Consider the following 19,986-nt stretch of genomic DNA (forward strand, 5'->3'; position numbering starts at 1 on the left):
TTCCCAGGCCGGTTCTTCTGCCTAGACTGCCTTCGCTTCCTCACCCCTCTCCAAACCCCCCTCACCCACAAACAACATGCTCCCCTCGGTGACTGCACTAGCCTAGTCATTGTGAAGTCCTTGCTAAGCCCCGCCTGTGTCAACAGTTATCAGTCCTATCTCTGAGTTCACATAACCCTGTGTGTCATTTCTAGAAGATCAGTTCTTACTATAGATGACAGGACACACACACACCGCCCCCCCCCCCCCCCCCCCAGGGAAAAGCCATCTCATTCAATCACTCACGGGCTCATTTTGGAAGTTCTTATGTTATCCATCTGTCCTCTCTCTGAAATTTTCATCCAGGACAAGCTTAATCTGTGAATCGCCTGTACCAAGCTCACAGTAGTCTCCTTGGTGCTGGATGAAGTAGGGAGGGCCGTACTTTGAGATATGCTTGCGTGGTTCTGGTGAAGATGATGACACTGCAGCCACTACAAGCAAAAAGAGAGTCCATTATGGGGCAGGGGCTGTACTGAGGGGACCTGTGCCACTGCATGCCACTCGGTCCCCGCCACCAAAGCAGATGCACCACACTGACATTCTCTTATTTAACTTTCTTAATAACCCCTAAGATTGCCTATTATTTCTCCCTTATTTGGATAAGAAAACTAGGGTTCCACGACTTCAGATGACTTGCCAAGGTCATGTTTCTGGGAAGTGGCAGAACCAGAACGTTAAGCCATATCTTTTCACTGCAGCAAACTGCCACTCTGAAAGATCCTACAATTTAATCCTATGCAAATATGCCTGTATAATAATGCTAGAATGTTCTATTTAAAATATTTCCTGAGGAGTAAGCTATTTATAAGTCTACAGATCTTTTTCTCATTGGCAAATGAGTTTATGTTTAGGTTGATGCTAAAATTAGCCCTATCCCTGTGCAATGAGAGCTTCAGAGATGTAGCATCTTGTGGCTGAGACCTACTTATGCACAAAACTCACTTATTGATGCGAGCATATGCCTGGAAATGATGATGTCCAAAACTGTGGACTGATAGGACTTTAGGGCTGCATGTTATCTAGAATCACCACTAGAGAAGAGAGTTTTAAAGGCAAGGATTCTTTCTCTCTTCCTTTTATCTCTTTAAGGATATTTATGAAATGTGTATTTATGATTAATTATGAAAGAGTTGGTTTAGGATGCAAAATAAAAATTTCCCTAGACATAGCGATACTATTACCACTTCTTAAGAGAGTGTGTAAATGTGTTCTAATTTTTTTTAATCACACTATTCAAATACTATGTTTAAAAATAATAATTGATATGAATAAAACTCAAAATTTTCAAACAGCTATCTTCTGATTTCATTTTAATTGTAGGGAAAAAAAAGAAGCAGCATGCATAGTGAAAGGCTGCTTCCTTTTGTGAAAAATTCTAATGATGCTTAGGACACATTTATACCTGTAATGATTAGTCATTCATTTGTTAGTTATATTTTACACATCTCTTCGGTTCACTGGCTCTGGGCTAGGCACCAGGGAGCCTGGGATAAATGAAGTATAATTATTCCAAGTAATATCCCAGTTAAATTTGCCACAGATTAGAATTACAGAATTTAGACTTCATAAGGGATATTTTTTCGAAAGTCTATCCTAGACCCTTGTCTTAGTCCATTCTGGCTGCTATACAAAATATGAGAGACTGGGTAGCTTATGAAAGAAAGAAATGTGTTTCTCACAACTCTGGGAGCTGGAAATACAAAACAAAGGGGCAGCCTGGTGTTGCTTTGGGATGGGCCTTTTTCCTGGTGCATAACTAGACACCACCTCACCTGGTGGGAGTGGCTGGGGAGCTTTGTGGGGTCTCTATATAAGAGCATTAATCCCATTCGTAAAGGCTCCATGGTCACGGTCTAATCACCTCCTAATACTACCACATCGGCATTAAGATTTCAACATGTGAATTTGAGGGGGACACAAACATTCAGACCTTAGCAACTCCCTAATTTTACATTTGAGGAAGGTGAGGCCCAGAGAGGTTATGTACCATCCCAACAATCAGCAACAAAGCCACAACCAAGACCCATCTGAGTCTCCTACCACCTAGCTACCCTCCACCAAACAACAGACAAGCCAGTGTTCCTAGATTCTTGATCTTATTTTCCCCCAAGAGAAGTTTTGAGTCTAAGAAGAGACTGTGGAAATAAGATTGATTTTGGTTTTATTTATAATCTGTAGAAGTAGATTTATTATTCATCAAATACTTATTGAGAATTAAGTGACTATCAGGAGCTTTGCCAGGTGCTAGACATATGGCTGAACAAACCAGAAACGTCCCCCTGGCCCGCATCCTGCTTATTGTCTTATGTGCATTACTGTGAATATTTAATTTTGTGAAAACCCAAATTGCCCTTTAATGGAAATACCACAATAATACAGGCAGTGACAAGCATAATGTGATGCTAAAAATGGCATCTGAAATGATTGTAACATATTCACTTCTTTTAAACATATGTGTTCCATAAATACCTGGTATATTAAAACAACAAGATACATAGCTATATCTTTGGTCTACTACTGTTATGTGGATAATGTGTTGAAAATACAGAAAGGGAAAATAATTCTTTTTTAATTTTTTATATATTTTTATTGATTTCAGAGAGGAAGGGAGAGGGGGAGAGAGAGATAGAAACATAAATGATGAGAGAGAATCATTGATTGGCTGCCTCCTGCATGCCTCACACTGGGGATTGAGCCCCCAACCTGGGCATGTGCCCTCAATTGGAATCAAACCTGGGACCCTTTAGTCCGCAGGAGCCAAACCAGCTAGGGTGGAAAAGAATTTTTTATAGTATGAGCATATGTACACTGCTGTGTCTGTCTTTGAGTACTGTATGGTATCTTAGAAAAAAATAAGAATTCCATTGGCATTCCTAGTTCTGTCCCTGCCTTGTTAAATTGTCTTTTGTTGGTCAATTGGCCCTTTATTTCCTCAGAAGAGTTTGCATAATGCTATTTCTCTTTATGTGAGTATGACTTTTAAAACTGTGTTGTTTTCCTAACAAAAAAATAAGGATTATGGTGAATTAACAAAAATTAATGATAATGTGCTTTAATATTGGTCTGTTCATGTGAGTGACAGTTTGTTTTAGCTTGTATTTTAACCATCAATTGATCTTGTAACTTTTAAAACCAGACTTTTGAATCTGTATAGTTCATTTTAGCACAATCTTAAACTTTGAATCTGATGGTTTCAAATCATCTAAGCAGAGGAATAATGTACCTCTCTATTCTGTTAATTCCTAACAATTCTGTAACAGTGGGCTAGGAAGTTTACCATGATTATGTGTGTTTATTTTTCAAAAAAATATGTATTTTATTGATTTTTTACAGAGAGAAAGCGAGAGGGATAGAGAGCTAGAAACATCGATTAGAGAGAAACATCGATCAGCTGCCTCCTGCACACCCCCTACTGGGAATGTGCCCGCAACCAAGGTACATGCCCTTGACCGGAATCGAACCTGGGACCCTTCAGTCTGCAGGCCGACGCTCTATCCATTGAGCCAAACCGGTTAGGGCTATGTGTGTTTATAATATGCCTGCAGACTCAGATAAATACATGCATTTTTATACCAATTCTAGTGGCATAGATAAGTAAGGTGGCTGTCTTTTTCTCAGAACAGGTCTTTATATTACACCATGCCTTCCTAATCAATATAAACTCCAGGATCACATGGTTTCCCTTCTGAAGTTGAATTTCTTCCCAGGGTAGTAGCATCTACAAAAGACACATTTGGAGAGAAAAAAGCCTTGCTACATTCCAGATCCGGCTGCATTCTTCCATTCTTCCCATTCAGCCACGGCAAATGACTCTCTCATGGCCAGTTCAACAGACTACACCCTGTTCTATCCGGCCACAGACTCAGCCCTCCGTTCACATGCCGCCTCCAAGTGGGTTCCACCAGGAGAGAGACAAAGCCTGCCACCACCTGAGTCCCGGGCCCCTCTCCACAGACCTTGAGTTCTCCTCTGGCAGGAAACACAATGGTAAAATGACCCTAATCTAAAACCTTCCCCTTCTCTCGGATTCTCCCTTTCTACCATACCAGGAGTGGAGGGGCCTCGGACGCAGGGCTTGTCAATCTCTGTCAGAACTCAGTTCTTAACAGGAATTCCTCCATTGGATAAAAATAACTGACATTTTCTGTATTGACCAGCGCTGAGGCTGCTGTGTGTAGGTTGTCACCTGTAAGCACAAAGCCTTTTCAGTAAAATCTTATTAATCCACTTTCTGAAAGATGTTCGAGGCCCTCACATTTTGTCTCACCTAATACCAAAGATAATAGGCTAGTTCAGCTCATGATTGCCTTCACACTAAAATATTCAGATCCCTTTCATACTCACACATAAAGTTTATGCTTAATGTATACTAATTTCAATAAGCTGTGGTTGCCTAGTAACCAGTGGAGGTGTGTCTGAGAGTCCGAAGAACATCAATGAATAACTGAAACATTGACGTTAGTTTCAGCTGGGTGACCCAAGCCTTAATTCTGCCCTAGCCGTCCCAGACGTTTCTAATGAGCTGGTGAAACACTAGCTTTCTCAGAAGTAGCTCATTAAATCATAAAAATAATGTCCTTCCCTATAGTCTTATAAGACTATTTACAGAATGACGAGAGAAGCAAAGGGACTGGACCCTAACATCTTTGACTTAATTTTCACAGAATACAGAACAAAGAATCTGCTAGGACTCAAGCTCTCCAATGGCTTTCCCCATTTGGGTTAGTGTTAGGGTTAGGGTTAGGGTTAGGGTTAGGGTTGGGGTTGGGTTTGGGGTTTGGGTTGGGGTTAGGGTTAGGGTTAGGGTTAGGGTGTGTTCAGGGTTTCTCTATTCAGTATGTGTGTAGAGGTGCATAGAAACACTAAGTTTCTCCGTTGCACACGTCACTGGGAGGCTGTAAATGGAATGGGATGTAGAGTGTCCTCCAAAAACACTTCTGATTTCTGAGGAACAACATAGAATGCCAGGCCTTCCTGCCTCGCGCTCCTTATAGGTTATGATTTGGACATCATATCCGGAGGGCCTTCCTGATGTGTCACCTGGCAGGAGCCCACTGCGGGGCTGTCAGCAGAGAGGGAGCACCTGCTCACGTTGTCTATGTGCAGCCACCCTTTCCACAGCTTCAGTGCCTCCTCACAGGCTTCTGTCACTTCCCTTCCTGGCTATTGTTCACCGAGGGTTACGGCTTCTCCATTTCACAGCCTGGGAGGCTGTGAACGGCACGCAATGGCCTGATGGAGAATGGCCAGGTTGGCTCCAGTGAGCTCCCCGGTATCATAAATGGGCACCTCCGAAACGCAGGTGAATGGTCCCTGCCAATGGAGCATTTGCCAGGAGGGTCCAGAGTGCCCAGGGTCTTTATATTATGAGTCAATGTACATAAAAAGTGTTAACCACATGAACCTTTTCCATTCATTCCAACCCTGGAATTCATTAAGTGTATACAATGAAGTGTCACATGTTAGTTTGTTATTTATCTCAGTTTGTTCCACTTTCTCAATAAGGTGTACTTCTTCAGTGCTCTCTTCTGTCCCTCCTTCTGGGTAATTTTGCTATGTGTTCTCTTGAACTACATATGCTTCTCTTTTTACCTTTCCTCCTAATTCACCTTACATCTTTTCCAACTATCTCTTACTCTGTGTTTTCCCATAATAATTTATTCTCCTACAGTCCTGCCTTAATTTTATTGTTGCCTCATTTTCTAATAGGCTTTATTTTTATCATAATTGTCATGAATAATTAACTTCTACTGAAGGCCTGCTGGGTGCACAGCATTGCATCTTCTTTCTGGTCTCTTCATGCCATTGCCTATGATATACATGCACATTTTCCTTCATGGGCAGTTACGCCCACCCTCTCCCCTCACCTTGTCATTGATGACTTAACCATGTGTCCTTTCCCAGGGGGAGGTTAGAAAGGAAGGGAGAAACCCAGCTTCTGTCACACCTACATCTGATCTTCGTCACTGACTATGCTCATGGAGTACATACGCATCCCTCCCTAGACCTCCAGAATGTTTGCCGTGCTCATATGTTCCAAGTCTGTACACACAAAGTTCAAGAATCTGGGAAACTATATCTAACATCCCAACAGCAAACACTTTCCAAGCTTGGGCCACCCTAAATGGGTACTCCCACCGCCCCCCACAATATTCTGCCTAAACTACACTAATTAAATTATCTATCTACTGTCAAGTCAGTTAATTATATTTTTCTCATTTATTATATCTACAGCTATATTTTCTTTATCCATATCTTATCTCCCCTTCCAGGTTGAAGGGCATTTCTACTTTTTGACATCTTATACTATACTAGAGGCCCAGTGCATGAAATTCGTGCACTCGGGGATCCCTCAGCCCAGCCTGTGCCCTCTCATAGTCCAGGAGCCCTCAGGGGATGTCTGAGGGATGGCCCAATCCCAGGAGTGGGCCTAAGCCATCAGTCAGACATCCTTAGTGCTGCCACAGAGGCAGGAGAGGCTCCCGCCACCACCGCTGTGCTCGCCAGCCGTGAGCTTGGCTCAGGGCTTCTGGCTGAGCAGCGCTCCCCCTGTGGGAGTGCACTGACCACCAGGGAGCAGCTCCTGCATTGAGCACCTGCCCCCTGGTGGTGAGTGCACATCATAACAACCAGTTGTTCCGCCATTAGGTCTATTTGCATATTAGCCTTTTATTATATAGGACTAGAGGCCTGTTGCACGAAAAGATTCTTGCAATAAGCCTTCCCTTCCCCTGCCTGCTGGCACCGGTTTTCCTCTGGCACCCGGGACCCAGGCCTTCGCTCAAGCCAGAGCCGCCTTCAGCCTTCACTGCTCCTGCCGGAGCTGCCTTCAAGCCTTCATTGCTCTGGCCAGAGCCGCCTTCAAGCCTTCACTGCTCTGGCCGGAGCCGCCTTCAGTCTTAGCTTTGCCACTTCGCGCCTACATATGCAAATTAACCGCCATCTTTGTTGGCAGTTAATTTGCATATCTCACTGATTAGCCAATGGGAGGCGTAGCGAAGGTATGGTCAATTACCATGTTTGTCTATTATTAGATAGGATGTGCTTTTAGAAGGCACTTATTAAAACATACTGAATTAGAATAAGTCATCTCATTTTAAAATGAGCCACATGCAAGAGACAAACACACACACACTCAAGGACCTCTGAGTTCTGTGTATTCAGTCTAAGAAAATGAATTCTTTCAAGAGCAAGGTCTCGGGAGTCTCCTTGTTTCCTTGACTTCACAGGTAGACTTGATTTTCAGACATGCCCCTCCCCTTTCCCTCGTGCTAAAAAAGAACAGACTTACTCAAATGGAGGCATCATCCTGGCCATGCAGTCACACCTGGTTTACCGGGTATGGGCTTGTCCCAGAGGAAGAGTGGGCACACGTCTTCTCCTCCCCCTGGGAGCTACCTAGAGTCTGCCACTCAGCACATAGACCCTCTTGGCCGAATGCAGGCCCTGAAAGAACGCAGAGCCGTCAGGGCTCTTCCTAATTTTATATCAATTGGGACTCACTAATGCTATGAGCAACCTGACCTCCCAACTCTCTTGGAATCTTTTTGCATTTTGTCCTCCTCAGGACAGATTCTGGCCTGGGAGTATGTTTGCTTCTTCTCAGTATCCACTCACTTTTGCTGTCAGTGGAAGGTGGCTATAGAGATACCACAATATGGCTTGTCCCTGACAGAAAAGCCAGTGTCACCCACCTCCAAGGAGCTCCCATCCCTGCCATGGACTCCGGGGCACATTCATGGAGTTCCACAGATGGTACCACTGGGTCAGGGAGGGAGCACCTCCGAGATGAACCGCCATTGAGAGTCAATGTGGTGACATTACGGAAGCTAGGGGAGCTGATCCAGGACGCCAGGTCCTGCTCTGGCCCTGGGAGAATTCATGGCAAGACTTTCTGCCAGTTATTTCACCTCAGTGAGTCTCTGTTTCCTCATCAATACAGAGAAGTATTATACGAAGTTATAGGTATGCATCCTGCCAATTCTAAAATCCTGTGCTTAGACTTACTAACTTAAACTCAATAGCCCTCACCCCCACAGGAATCTATTCAAAAGAAATTAGCCAAATTAGGACCAAACATTTATATATAAAGGTACATGGCTTATAAAAAGAAACCTGGAAAGAGCTAAATATACATTTAACAATAAGGATGGCTAAATATATTCTGATGTTTCCAAATAGAATTTTATGCAAATATTTTAAATATTTTGAAAGAATATATACCATACTGTGTTTATTTTACATGTCATTCATTAAACAAAAGAAAGCAAATTCAAAATGATCCAAGAGTTTTAATACATAAATTAAAGAAATACATCAAAATGTAGATCTTGGTTACCTCAGAGAGTGGAATCATATGTGCTTCAATGTTATTTCATAAATCTTTACATTTGTGAATAAATTTCCATAGGTGAGTAGGATAAAATGACTCACGGTTCACAGTAAGTTATCTGTAGGATATGTAGCCATCGATTTCACAGTGCTTTTAAAAAATATATTTTCTGTGATGTGTCAACAGCAGGAAATCACAAAAAAACCCTATTATTTACAGCACCATTAATACAATTCAAAAGAGCGATGTATGTTTCAAAAACATCTTAAGGGTAAAATAGAATATCTTCATATTGACTTATATAAATTGAGATAGCTTGCCACAGCCTTGTTCTTTCATAAGAAATCTTCATGAAATAGAGTGATACTAATCTGATTAATATTTTTTCAGTCAGCTGCTCAAAGTGGCCCAAGAAACTATGTGCTTGCAAAAACTGTCCAGGTTAGAATCTCTTTTTGTCATTGTTGCTATTAGCAAGTTTTCTTAGTTGCCCCCCCCCCCGAAAAATACACTTGTGGTGTCATAAAATAATATTTTTTAAATGTGACCCCCCCCCAAAAAAAAAATTTGCATTTGCAGAGGTTCAAATTGTTTTGTCTTATTTTAATTGTATTGACATTAGCAGCCAAGGGGTTTTTTGTAGCCAGGCTGCTTAATTCAAGCTTGTGACCTCAGAGCCCATTCTGTGACCTTGAGTTTGTGGGAAATTAGGTGCTCTCGTGTCTGAAGAGAGAGCAGTGAAGCAGATAACCTCCAAGCGCCCTCCCCTCTCTGGGCCCAGGGCTTGGCGAGCCCACTTCCTGTACGTTCTGAAGCTTTATGTGGCCAAGACTGTTTCTCCCCAGGTGACTGGATTCTTCCTAGGAATTAAGTGGGTCATACCAGCACAGATTACAAAGTTCGTTCACACTGAGCGAGACGTTAATCCCAACATTGGCCAAAGGGGATTTAAAACTCTGAAACCAAATATACTGACGTCATATGCGCTAATGCTCCGGGGAATTCAAACCAGTCGCTTTACCGCCTGACACAGGATGTTTGCTGACCATGTGGAATGCTCCAGTAGCCGGCTACATTCACGAGATAAATGGCAGACTCTTAAATTTACAAAATGAAGAACATTTAGGTACATGACCAATCAGTAGGAGGGAAAAAAAGGCTCAAGGTAAAGAAATGAAAGCAAACAGTGAGAGTCTCTATTCAGCCAGCCACACCTGAGAACAGTTATGAATTATTCAGATGGTGCTTCTCTGAGTCTTTCCCTCGTCAGCTGCTCTGCAGAGGACTAGGGGTGCGGCTGTCCAGGGCCCGTGCTTCCTGCCTTTTGGCTGTTCTGCCTTCCTCACACCCTTCACAGGGCTGTGCCGTCATGAGTCACAACACTATTTTAATAATCTCTACTGATTTGTTGTAGGGATTTTTTTTTTTAATGGTAGAGAAACCTTGCAACGTGCAGCGGCATTCATTTTATTCTTTCTGGCAACTTCCTGTGATGGAAATCAATCTCTGTCATGTTTGTGTTTTGCTTCATTTTGTTTTTAAACCCCCAGCTGCCTCTTTGCCCTGTAAGTCTTCAAAGAGATCTGAATGCGAATGTGCCTATGCAGTTGGCTTTGGTGTCAGGTAATTTCCTGAGTTAGATGACGGTGGAGAAAGGTCTGTATTGGTGAGCAGTTAACAGCCCTTGTTACAGATCAAGTGGGCCTTCTAAAGGCTCCTGGTGACCCGACATCAGTAAGTTGTTAAATAGGCAGCCTGGGCGCATAGCGTTTATTCTGAAGCTTCTTGTGATGAAAATTCCTTATACCCCACTTTAATTGGGAAAAAAATAGACTATTCCTTGAGAATACAACATAAATATCAAAATGAGCTCTTTTACTGGGTGCATTTTTCTTTTATGTTTAGAATATTCTTTAAATCAACTTTCAAGTTTAACACTCTTCCCATAATTCATTTAGCACTGGGAATATGCACAGCCTTTTGACCGGTCAGGGACAGCAAGCAAGCCTCGCTATTTGTCTGAAATGATCATTGTATTTATATGGTGTCACTATCCAAACTCATATTGTGAAGGGTGAGATTGATCGTGTGTATCTGGTTGGGAGTGACAGTTTGATCAGCCAGGGAAAGTCAAGTGCCAGCGAGCTCTCTCATCGTCCCTCTTCCTCAAAGCGCATGAACATTTTCACTAAGTAACACCAGCCATCGTTTGTTGAGCACGTGTTGTGTTTACAGCTCAGTTCTTGCTGGTTTCTCATTTCATCCCTTTCATAACTCTTTAAAGTAGGGACTTTACAGAAGAGCAGCTAAGGTTTAGAGACGTTGAATAATCCACCCAAGACCACAAAACTAATATGGGCGAGAGTCCGGTTTCAAACCCACGTCGGTGTGACTCCCCTATTGCTCCTCTGAGGAGCTCCTGGCTTCCACTTCCCTTTGCATGCGGAGCCCTGAGAAGCCTGTGCAGATTCCTCCTGAGTTCAGCCCAGCAGGGAAAGCTGTGCGCCATGGGGGTTCCCTCCACAAGCCGGGCAGCACACTCATCCCCTGCTTTATCTATTCCAGAAACAGTCACTGTGCCCTGCCCTCTGCCCCAGGCACCAGGACCCTCACCAGCCTTCCTTAGAGCGCTGGGAATAAACTGGGGGGGGGGGGGGGGGCGGTGTTCCTTAAAGCTTGATTATGCAGCTGTTGGTTTGGGGGAGAGAGCCCCAGGATTGTTCAGCGTTGACAGCGTCCCCACTCCAAGACCTCCACTCTTCATGTAAAAGCCCAAATAGAGTTGGTTGATTCTAGGAGTTTGTATCACCACAAATCCAAAGCTGTGATCACATTCAATAGTACTGAAACCGAATCTGTTTAAATAATGGTTAAACACAGGGTGTCGGTGGATTTTTAGAAGGGAACTTTTTACCTCCCTCCTCTGAGCTGTGATTAGCACTTTGCCCTAGAAAAGCACCTTGAGACTAGCCCTTCAAATACTAACGTAGTGTTTTCAGCATCTGTGTTTACTGAGTCATTTAACATGTTTTTAGATTTTTAAAGGAGCTGTGAAGTATTGCTGCATTTCCTGTTGAGTTGGTGACTGGCCTTTAAAAATGTTTGGTTAACAGAAGTGGTAGATAATCATCAGTATTCCCAGGGATTAGAGGCAACTTAAAACTGCTTGCGGTTATTTCATTAGTTGGTTTCAATGCTTTGGACACCTTCTATTCTTAAACCTCTGTTATTCCTTTTTCTTCTTTTTTCTTGCTCACGAAGTTGAGTCAGCAACAAAAATATATTCAAATTCGACTTGTCATTCAGACACACAAAAAATCTGACTTTGTCAGGGTGGGTGGAGGGGAGAAAAGCAACTTTTTTGTCAGTCTTTTGTATTTCAGCAGCTGGATTCATTGCTGCCATGGTAACGGGCCACATGATGAGGTGTATTAGATTGCTGTGTGTTGAGTACAAGGGGAAGAATGAGCACAGCGTTTTACTGAAGTGAAAGGTTACTGTGGAGTTTCTTCTGGGGAAATGCGTAAGGTCACATCCTGTAGCGCTCAGCCTCTGTAGTGCTTCAGAGGAAGAACTAGGGGCTCGGTGCTGCAGTTAACTACACAGCAGCCAGGTAAGGCACAACCGCCTCTATGAACTGAACTCTTACTTCTTCTGTGGCAGTGGCATAACTCGGGTGGCATTTCACTGCCGCCCCCACATGGGCGCAGGACAGATGTCTCCTGTCCCCCTCCCCGACCCCCCCCCCCCACCTTCAAATTCATGTCGTTAATTTGCAGATCTAAAGCGCTGTGAGTGTTTCTAGTTCTGTGGCAATGTGTGCGAGGGGGTGTGTGCGAGTAACAGGGAAGGGCCTGGAGAGGAAGTAATGAAATGTGACAGTCGTGTCGTCAGACCGATGTGCAGCTGAGCAGGCTTTCCTTGTGCCGCTCAAGGGTCCACTTTTCTTGGGGGACACCTGACCGTGGCGCTGGTCCAAAGCTGCTCGGCTCGCGTCCTAAGCTAAGCCGCAGGACAGAGTTCTCCTGCATGTTCGTTCTGTGTTTATTGTATCTGGGCTTTTTCCCTCTTTCCTCATGTGCAGGCCAGCCTCATCCAGCAGGAATAGTTCTGTTTTCTCTATACTTTTTTACAACATATTTAATTTCCATTAGTATTCTGTTCTTTCAGGCATGGTGGTCAGATGTGTCTAGAGGACTTAAAAATAGAAGTAAATGCAATACGGGTTAGTATAAAATGAACTCTTTTGCGTAGAGGTGGGTGAGAGCAGGAGGCAAGCAGTTCGGGGTGGCTTCCGAAGCATCAGTCCCCAGAGCGGGGACTCCTCCTGCCTTGTTTGCAGATCCCCCGGCAGCCTGCTTCCCAGAGGGAGGCTTTGACAGGCTCACGTTAAAGGAGAAAATTCCTTCCCGAATGACTTATTTGGTTTCTTGCTCGTGGTTCCTCCTGATTCTGATGTTTGGTTTTCTCGTGAGACATGGTGGTTTAATGTTTTCGCTGGGGGCGAACCTGTGCAACTTCTCTGCTCTCAGAGCAAAGCTGAGTTGGCAGCTTTGGAGGCAACAGCTAACGCCGCAGCGGCAGAGCCTCCGTGTTATCCAAGTAAACTCCCTGCCCAGTTTCACCCGAGTGTTTTCCTGTAGGAGAGCCGTTGACACATGCTTTCTCAGATAAAATCAGGTATTTGCCACTCATTGGCACTGATCACGATCAAAGCCAATGCATTACCCCAAGTTTAGTCACAAACTACTCTTTCTTCACAAAGAGAAACTTAGATTTATTAAGTCCATTTATGCTCTGTGATTTTCATTGTATTTCTTTTTTTAATATATTTTTATTGATTTCAAAGAGGGGAAGGGAGAGGGAAAGAGAGATAGAAACATCAATGATGAGAGAGAATCTTGATTAGCTGCCTCCTGCATGCCCACACTGGGGATCGAGCCCTCAACCCAAGCATGTGCCCTGACCGGGAATCGAACCGTGACCTCCTGGTTCATACCAGTACATCGATGCTCAACCACTGAGCCACGCCAGCTGGGCTTATGTTTTATTTTGTAATAAGAATTGTATATTTTAGGGAATATAACAATGATTTGATATATATATAGTGAAATGATTAATATAGTCAAGCTAATTAACATAGCTTCTCTTCAAATAGTTATCATTTGTTTGTGTGCGTGCTGAAAGCACCTGAAATGTACCCTGTTAGCAAATGTCCAGTATGAACAGTAGTCACCAGGCCGTACAGCAGATCTTTAGACTGGCTCATCCTATGTGACTACAACATCTCCCTGTTTCTCTCGTCCCCCAGCCCTTGGTAACCACCATTCTACTCTCTGCTTCTATGTATTTGACTTTTTTAGATTCCGTATATAACTGAGTTCGTTCAGTATTTTTCTCTCTATGTCTGGCTTACTCCACTTAGTAGAATGTCCTCCGTGTTATTCCATTTTGTTGCAAATGGCAGGATCTCCTTTTTTCAGGCTGAATAATATTCCATTGTGTGTATGTACCACAATTTCTCTATCCATGTGTTGACAGACACCTAAGGTTGTTTACATATATCGATTATTGTGAATAATGCTGCAATAAACATGGGAGTGCAGATATCTCTTCCAGGTACTAATTTAATTTCCTTTGAGTTTATACTCAGAAGAGGGCTTGCTGGATCATATGGTACTTCTATTTTTAGTTTGGGGTGGTGTGTTGTTGTTGTTGTTGTTTTGAAAACTCCACACTATTTTCCATAATATAAGGGAAGAGCCACTTATAGTTGTTTTGATACTTACATTGTTAAGAGGCAAAATGATTTTTGATGCCATTGCTTCAAATTAGAAATTTTGCCAATATTGCTAATTGAATTATGTTTTCCTCATCCCTTGTTTAAATATGCTTTATTGTTAATTTTGGATGATTGGTAGTGTATGAATAATTCTTATTATTTTGGCTTTAATTTCTAGAGCTCCCTAGCCTCTCTGATAAATAGTTAATTATCTGTAAACATTTACCTTTATTAAGAAGATAGATATTCAACACAATCATGATAAAGAAGAATCATATTGACTATGTAGTCTCATCTGTAAAATTAATAATAACCTTTGAGCCCTGAGACAATATTTCTAAAATAAATGAAGACCAAGCTAATAACAATATCAACTAGACATTCCATTCACCTACTGAACAACAGTTGGTTGCTTCTGCTATAAATACGCATGTGCAGGTTTTTGTGTGGACATAGTTTTCAACTCCTTTGGGTAAATACCAAGGCGTGTGATTGTTGGGTCATATGGTAAACGTATGTTTCGTTTTGTAAGAAACCATCGACTGTCTTCCAAAGTGTCTGTGCTAAGTTGCATTCCCACCAGCAGCGAACAAGTGTTCCTGCTGCCCAGCCTCCTCACCAGCATTTGCTGTTGTGGGTGTTCTGAACTGTAGCCATTCTAATAGCTGTGCGATGGTATCTCATCCTTGTTTTCATCTGCATTTTCCTGATGACATGGAATGTGGTCAACTTTTCCTATGTTATTTTCCATCTATATATCTTGTTTGGTTCGGTGTCTGTTTAGGGCATTGCCCATATTGTAATCAGGGTGTTTGTTCCATTATTGTTGAGGCTTAAGTCCTTTGTATGTTTTGGACAACAGTTTCTAACAGAAGGGCTGAACAACAAGGAAACGAACAACCTGATGAAAGTACGGGTCTTCTGAAAATATTTCTCCCCGTCGGGGGCTTGTCTTCCCCTTCTCGATCTTGTCTTTCACAGGGCAGACGTTTTAAACTTTCATGACGTCCATCTCCTCAGTTATTTCTTTCATGGATCATGTCTTTGGTATTATCTTTACTAATTATTTTTAAATACATACAAATTAAATAAACAAATACTATTTTAGTCTTTAGCGAATGTTTTTAAAAGAGAGAACTAGGAAGAGCAGAGGGAGTTAATACCCAGTGTTAGGGCTGGTGTAGGAAACATGAACCACCGCACACTGTGGTGAGAATATAAACTGATACTTTGAGGGGAAGTGGTTCTGCCTGGCAGTGCACGGCGAACGCTTTAAATATTGCAGAGCCTTGGACCCAACAACTCTCTGAGGAAAATGGCCTAACCAATAAAGCCAAACATATTTGCCAGTTTTTCATTACTGCGATGGTTATAAAATCTGGGAAATGGAACAAATGCACCAGCTCATATTGCTGAGCTGATAGGAGAAAGCGGTGAGGAGGAGAGGCGTGGCTGTGTGGCTGCCCAGATGCTCCACTTCGTTATCTTTACATAGAACGCGGACAGGCAGCACGGTATGGAGAAAAGGGCCTTGGCTTAAGTGCCAGGGTGCTTGGGCTCCGCTGCAGACTGGCTGAGCTAATGTAAGTATACAAATGTCAGGCATTATTAAAATCCTGACGTTAGGGAGGAGAAACGTCTGTGAGTCCTTTTCCACCTACGTGCATTTCTCTTCACAACTAATGTTGCAAATAAAATGTCCCCTACATATAAAAAACCTCAGGAGCCCGGCACTTTTATTATGTATCGTCTTTATTGCACAGAGGAAGACATCAAGACCAGAGAGGTATAGTAATCTCCCCACAAGGCCATAGTTAATAAGAGAGAGAGCCATAGTTAGTGGGGCTCAGCCACTAAGCTAGCCTACTCTTACTCCATGGAAAGTCTATTATACGTCAAGAGATGCTGTTTACAAAGTACCTGACATTTAGTAAGATGATAGTAAGATGTTGGCAATTATTATTGTGTAATAAGATTTAGAAGGTGTTCTGGTATTTATGTCCTTCTGCACAGCACTGCTCAGAAACAGTAAGATTTTTAGGGCAGCTTTGGATTTTTCTTATGTAAGTTTGAGTACAGCTTTTTTTTGGAGCATGCCCGTTGTAAATTGAGGGAATTCCTTTTTTACCCAATACTATCAATCAGTTTGGCGCCTTTGAAGTTTTCATCTCTAAGACTATGCTTCATAGAAATGTTCCATATTCACATCTACGTAGCTCTGACCTTTTGCCAAAGAATGACACTGGTAATGATACTATTATGAGAGCAAGCATATTCCCTTTCCTGGCTGGGTATTTGAATAGTATACCAATTTGTTCATTGTGGTCTTGCTAGGAATTAAATGCTCTGACATTTGCATAACCTAAGGGAGTTCCTGAGAGGTTGGCAGCCGGGAAGAGGAATCAGGCCAGATTTAAAGGGAGGGATTGGTAGCAGAATCCTCAAGGTCACATGGAAGGTTCCAGACAGAACCTGAGCAGGCCCTAGAGCAAAATCAGGTACACCTCTGGATTCTGCTCTTTTCCCTATGATATGGGTTAGTTGGGAGGTAGGTGGATTGTCACCTCTGTACAGAAAGAATGTTATGGAAAATTAGGTGACTTTCAATCCAACTAAATTAAGAATGTCAAAGGATGCAGAATTAAAAAAAAAAAAAACTTAAACATTCTAGATACAAGCAGTGCAAGAACAACAGCTCTAATGCGCTGGAATTCCTGGAGAGAATGGTATTACAGTGGGGTGTGTTTGAGAGATGAGCAGCAGACCAAGTAGAGGAGGTTTGGGGACACCCTGGCTCAGGGCAGCAGGGATGTGAGGACTCTAGAGGGACCTAGGAGAGAGGGCAAGGTGAGCCTCAAGGGTGACCAGCAGATGCCCATCATCTGCATCTGTCACTCTTATAGCTCCCTTTGTCTTTATTGGTGACTTCAGAGTGCTTCAGCTAATTATGTCATTGGGTACATGTGCCAAAGGACAAGGAAGTAGACCAACAGACCTCCCACCACTCTGTTCCTCGGGGGGGTATGCAGTGGGAAAATCTCTCTCTAGACATTTGTCCTCTGCTATGTCAACCCCATCTGAGATGGCTACCTCTCCATGAGCTTAGGAGAAGGTGTCTTTCAACTATTAGGCAGTACGTTGATAAAGTTAGTCACTCACAAGGTCTCTAAAGTCATCTCTGCAAATGTTATGTGTGATTATCTGGAGAGGCTTTATTAACCACTAGAGCAGTGATGGCGAACCTATTACACGCATGTCAGAGGTGACACCCGAACTCATTTTTTTTGGTTGATTTTTCTTTGTTAAATGGCATTTAAATATATAAAATAAATATCAAAAATATGTCTTTGTTTTACTATGGTTGCAAATATCAAAAAATTTCTATATGTGACACAGCACCAGAGTTAAGTTAGGGTTTTTCAAAATGCTGACACACCGAGCTCAAAAGGTTCGCCATCAATGCACTAGAGGCCTGGTGCACAAAATTCATGCACTGGGGGGGGGGGTGGAATCCCTCAGCCCGGCCTGCGCCCTCTCGCAGTCCAAGAGCCCTCGGGGGATGTCCGACTGACGGCTTAGGCCCCCTCCCTGCTGTCAGTTGGACATCCTTAGTGCTGCTGCAGAGGCAGGAGAGGCTCCCACCACCGCCACTGCGGTCACTAGCCATTAGCCCAGCTTCTGGCAGCGGCGCTCCCCCTGTGGGAGCACACTGACCACCACGGGGCAGCTCCTGCATTGAGCATCTGCCCCCTGGTGATCAGTGAGCATCATAGTGACTGGTTGTTCCTCTGTTCAGTTGATTTGCATATTAGCCTTTTATTATATAGGATAATAAACTAACATTTGTATTGTGACTTACCATTTGCAAAGTATTTGGATTGCATTATATTTAAATCTCCTAATAATCCTTCAAGGAAGATGACATTATCACTTCCTTTTTAACTAAGAGGAAAATCAAGCTCAATTAATTTCTTAGAGGCACTGAGTCAGCAAGCAAAACATAGATTTTCACTTACTGATTCACTCGCACCTGCTGCTTTGCTCAAAGCCCTTCTCATCTTTACTAGTAAAAGTAAAACTCTCTTCAGTGACCGCCATTTGGCTTTAGAAAACTGCTATTACAAAGAGCACTTGCATTTACTTCGATTATTCCGATTAAATCCTCATTTTTTGTGAAGAGCAAGGTAGCTTATGAACACAGTAGGTATTTAATACGTGTTAACTGCCTGATTATTGTCTCTTTGTATCTCTCTTAGGTGATCATTCTGATTCTCACACATGTGATGAAAAGATTATTTTGGAATAGAAGAGAATAGTCAGCAATTACAATTCCTAATGTGGGAAACTAATGTGAAAAATATGAAGTAGGTGTTTTTTTTTTTAATTTAAGAAATTAATCTAACCTCTGACATCTAAGTGAGCAGATTTAAAATAATTCAAATGGCTAAAATAAAAAGACAAAAAATCAGGCACTTTATACCTATGTAAAACCAGTAAAAGGAAACTATTATGAGCCCCCAAACTACTCCCTCCCATATTCACACAACCACCAAACAGTATGTATCAGGTCATCTTGCCGATGCCATGCCCTGTTATAGTCAGAGGTGTGTGTTTGGCCTTCATACTTACAAACTGTCTTCTTTCCAGCCCTCCTTTGTCCAACATTGTTCTTGAGTTCAGCTCTCTTTCTTGTCTAGCTGATACACCAAGCTCTGTGAGAGCCCATGATGAAAGTCTGGGCAGGAGAAACAAAGCCAGAGCAGGAGATCGTCAGCAACAGATTTTTCCAATTTCGCTTAACTGACGTCCTTTGGCCTTCTTTTTGCGAATACTTTCTTTTTTAATGTAAAAAAAAGCCCTTTTGAATTGCAACATTTATTACCTTTGGTATTTAAAATTGGATTAAAAAATTAAAATAAAATTGTATTAAAATAATCCTTTGGATTTAAATATTCTCCTCCGACAGTAATGCTAAGTTCTGAGACTCTTGTTTAGGATTAAAGTTAGGCAAGAAAAGAATATTAAAATGAAGGAGAGCTTTTCTTACCGGCTATTAAGTAAATTATAAAGCTTAATTATAATAAAGATGAATTATAATTAAAGAAGGTGTTGATAGAGACATAACCATGGACTATGTACAAATGCTAACATATATGATCAGGCATCCTAGAGAAGCAGTACATACCACTAGGGGAGATTATTGTTGTTATGCAGCAAATCAAACCCTATTGGAAAGGAAAAGGTCTTCATACTACAAAGTAATTCCAACTAGATTAGACTTATAATAATACTTAATACTTTGATATTTATAATAAATAAAGATGTAAGCATTAGAAGAAAATATTGGGGAATTTTAAAAACAGCTTTAGGACACATAATTGACAATGAACTACACTTTGTTTAAAGTGTACAAATTCACAAGTGTTGGCACAATGTGCATACCCTTCTTTAAACCATCTCTAGAAGCAAACATTCCCATCATCTCCAAATGTCCCCTCAGGCTCCTTGGTAATGCAGCCCACCCACCCCTCCCCCTTTCCCAGCAACCACAGCTCTGCTTTTGGACACTATAGATTAGTCTGCATTGTCTAAGTTTTTTATAAATGGGATCATTCATAATACTCCTTTTGTCTACTTTTTTCACTTTCAATATTTTCAGGTTCATTCATGTTGCATGTATCAATATGTTTATTGCAATATTTATTATTTATTTATTCACTTGTTGATGGACATTGGGGTTGTTTCCAGGTTTTCATGATCACAAATAAAGCCACTATGAACATTCATGTGAAAATCTTTAAATGGAGATATATTTTCCTTCCTTTTGAAT

The 19,986-nt window shown here is 42.1% G+C and overlaps 1 protein-coding gene across 4 annotated transcripts in view; it reads left to right on the forward strand.

Moving 5' to 3' along the window:
- The window catches only part of DTNA (dystrobrevin alpha), a 220,965-nt gene that overhangs the window by 69,890 nt on the left and 131,089 nt on the right, over positions 1 to 19,986 (forward strand). For all 4 annotated transcript variants that reach the window (XM_036322190.1, XM_036322191.1, XM_036322193.1 and 1 more), the window contains exon 3: positions 18,413 to 18,520. In XM_036322190.1, coding sequence (XP_036178083.1) covers positions 18,492 to 18,520 — 29 coding nt within the window. In that variant the 5' untranslated portion in view covers positions 18,413 to 18,491. The remainder of the gene's footprint in view (positions 1 to 18,412; positions 18,521 to 19,986) is intronic.

Source organism: Myotis myotis, unplaced genomic scaffold (genome assembly GCF_014108235.1).
Source record: "Myotis myotis isolate mMyoMyo1 unplaced genomic scaffold, mMyoMyo1.p scaffold_m19_p_9, whole genome shotgun sequence".
Classification (NCBI taxonomy): domain Eukaryota; kingdom Metazoa; phylum Chordata; class Mammalia; order Chiroptera; family Vespertilionidae; genus Myotis; species Myotis myotis.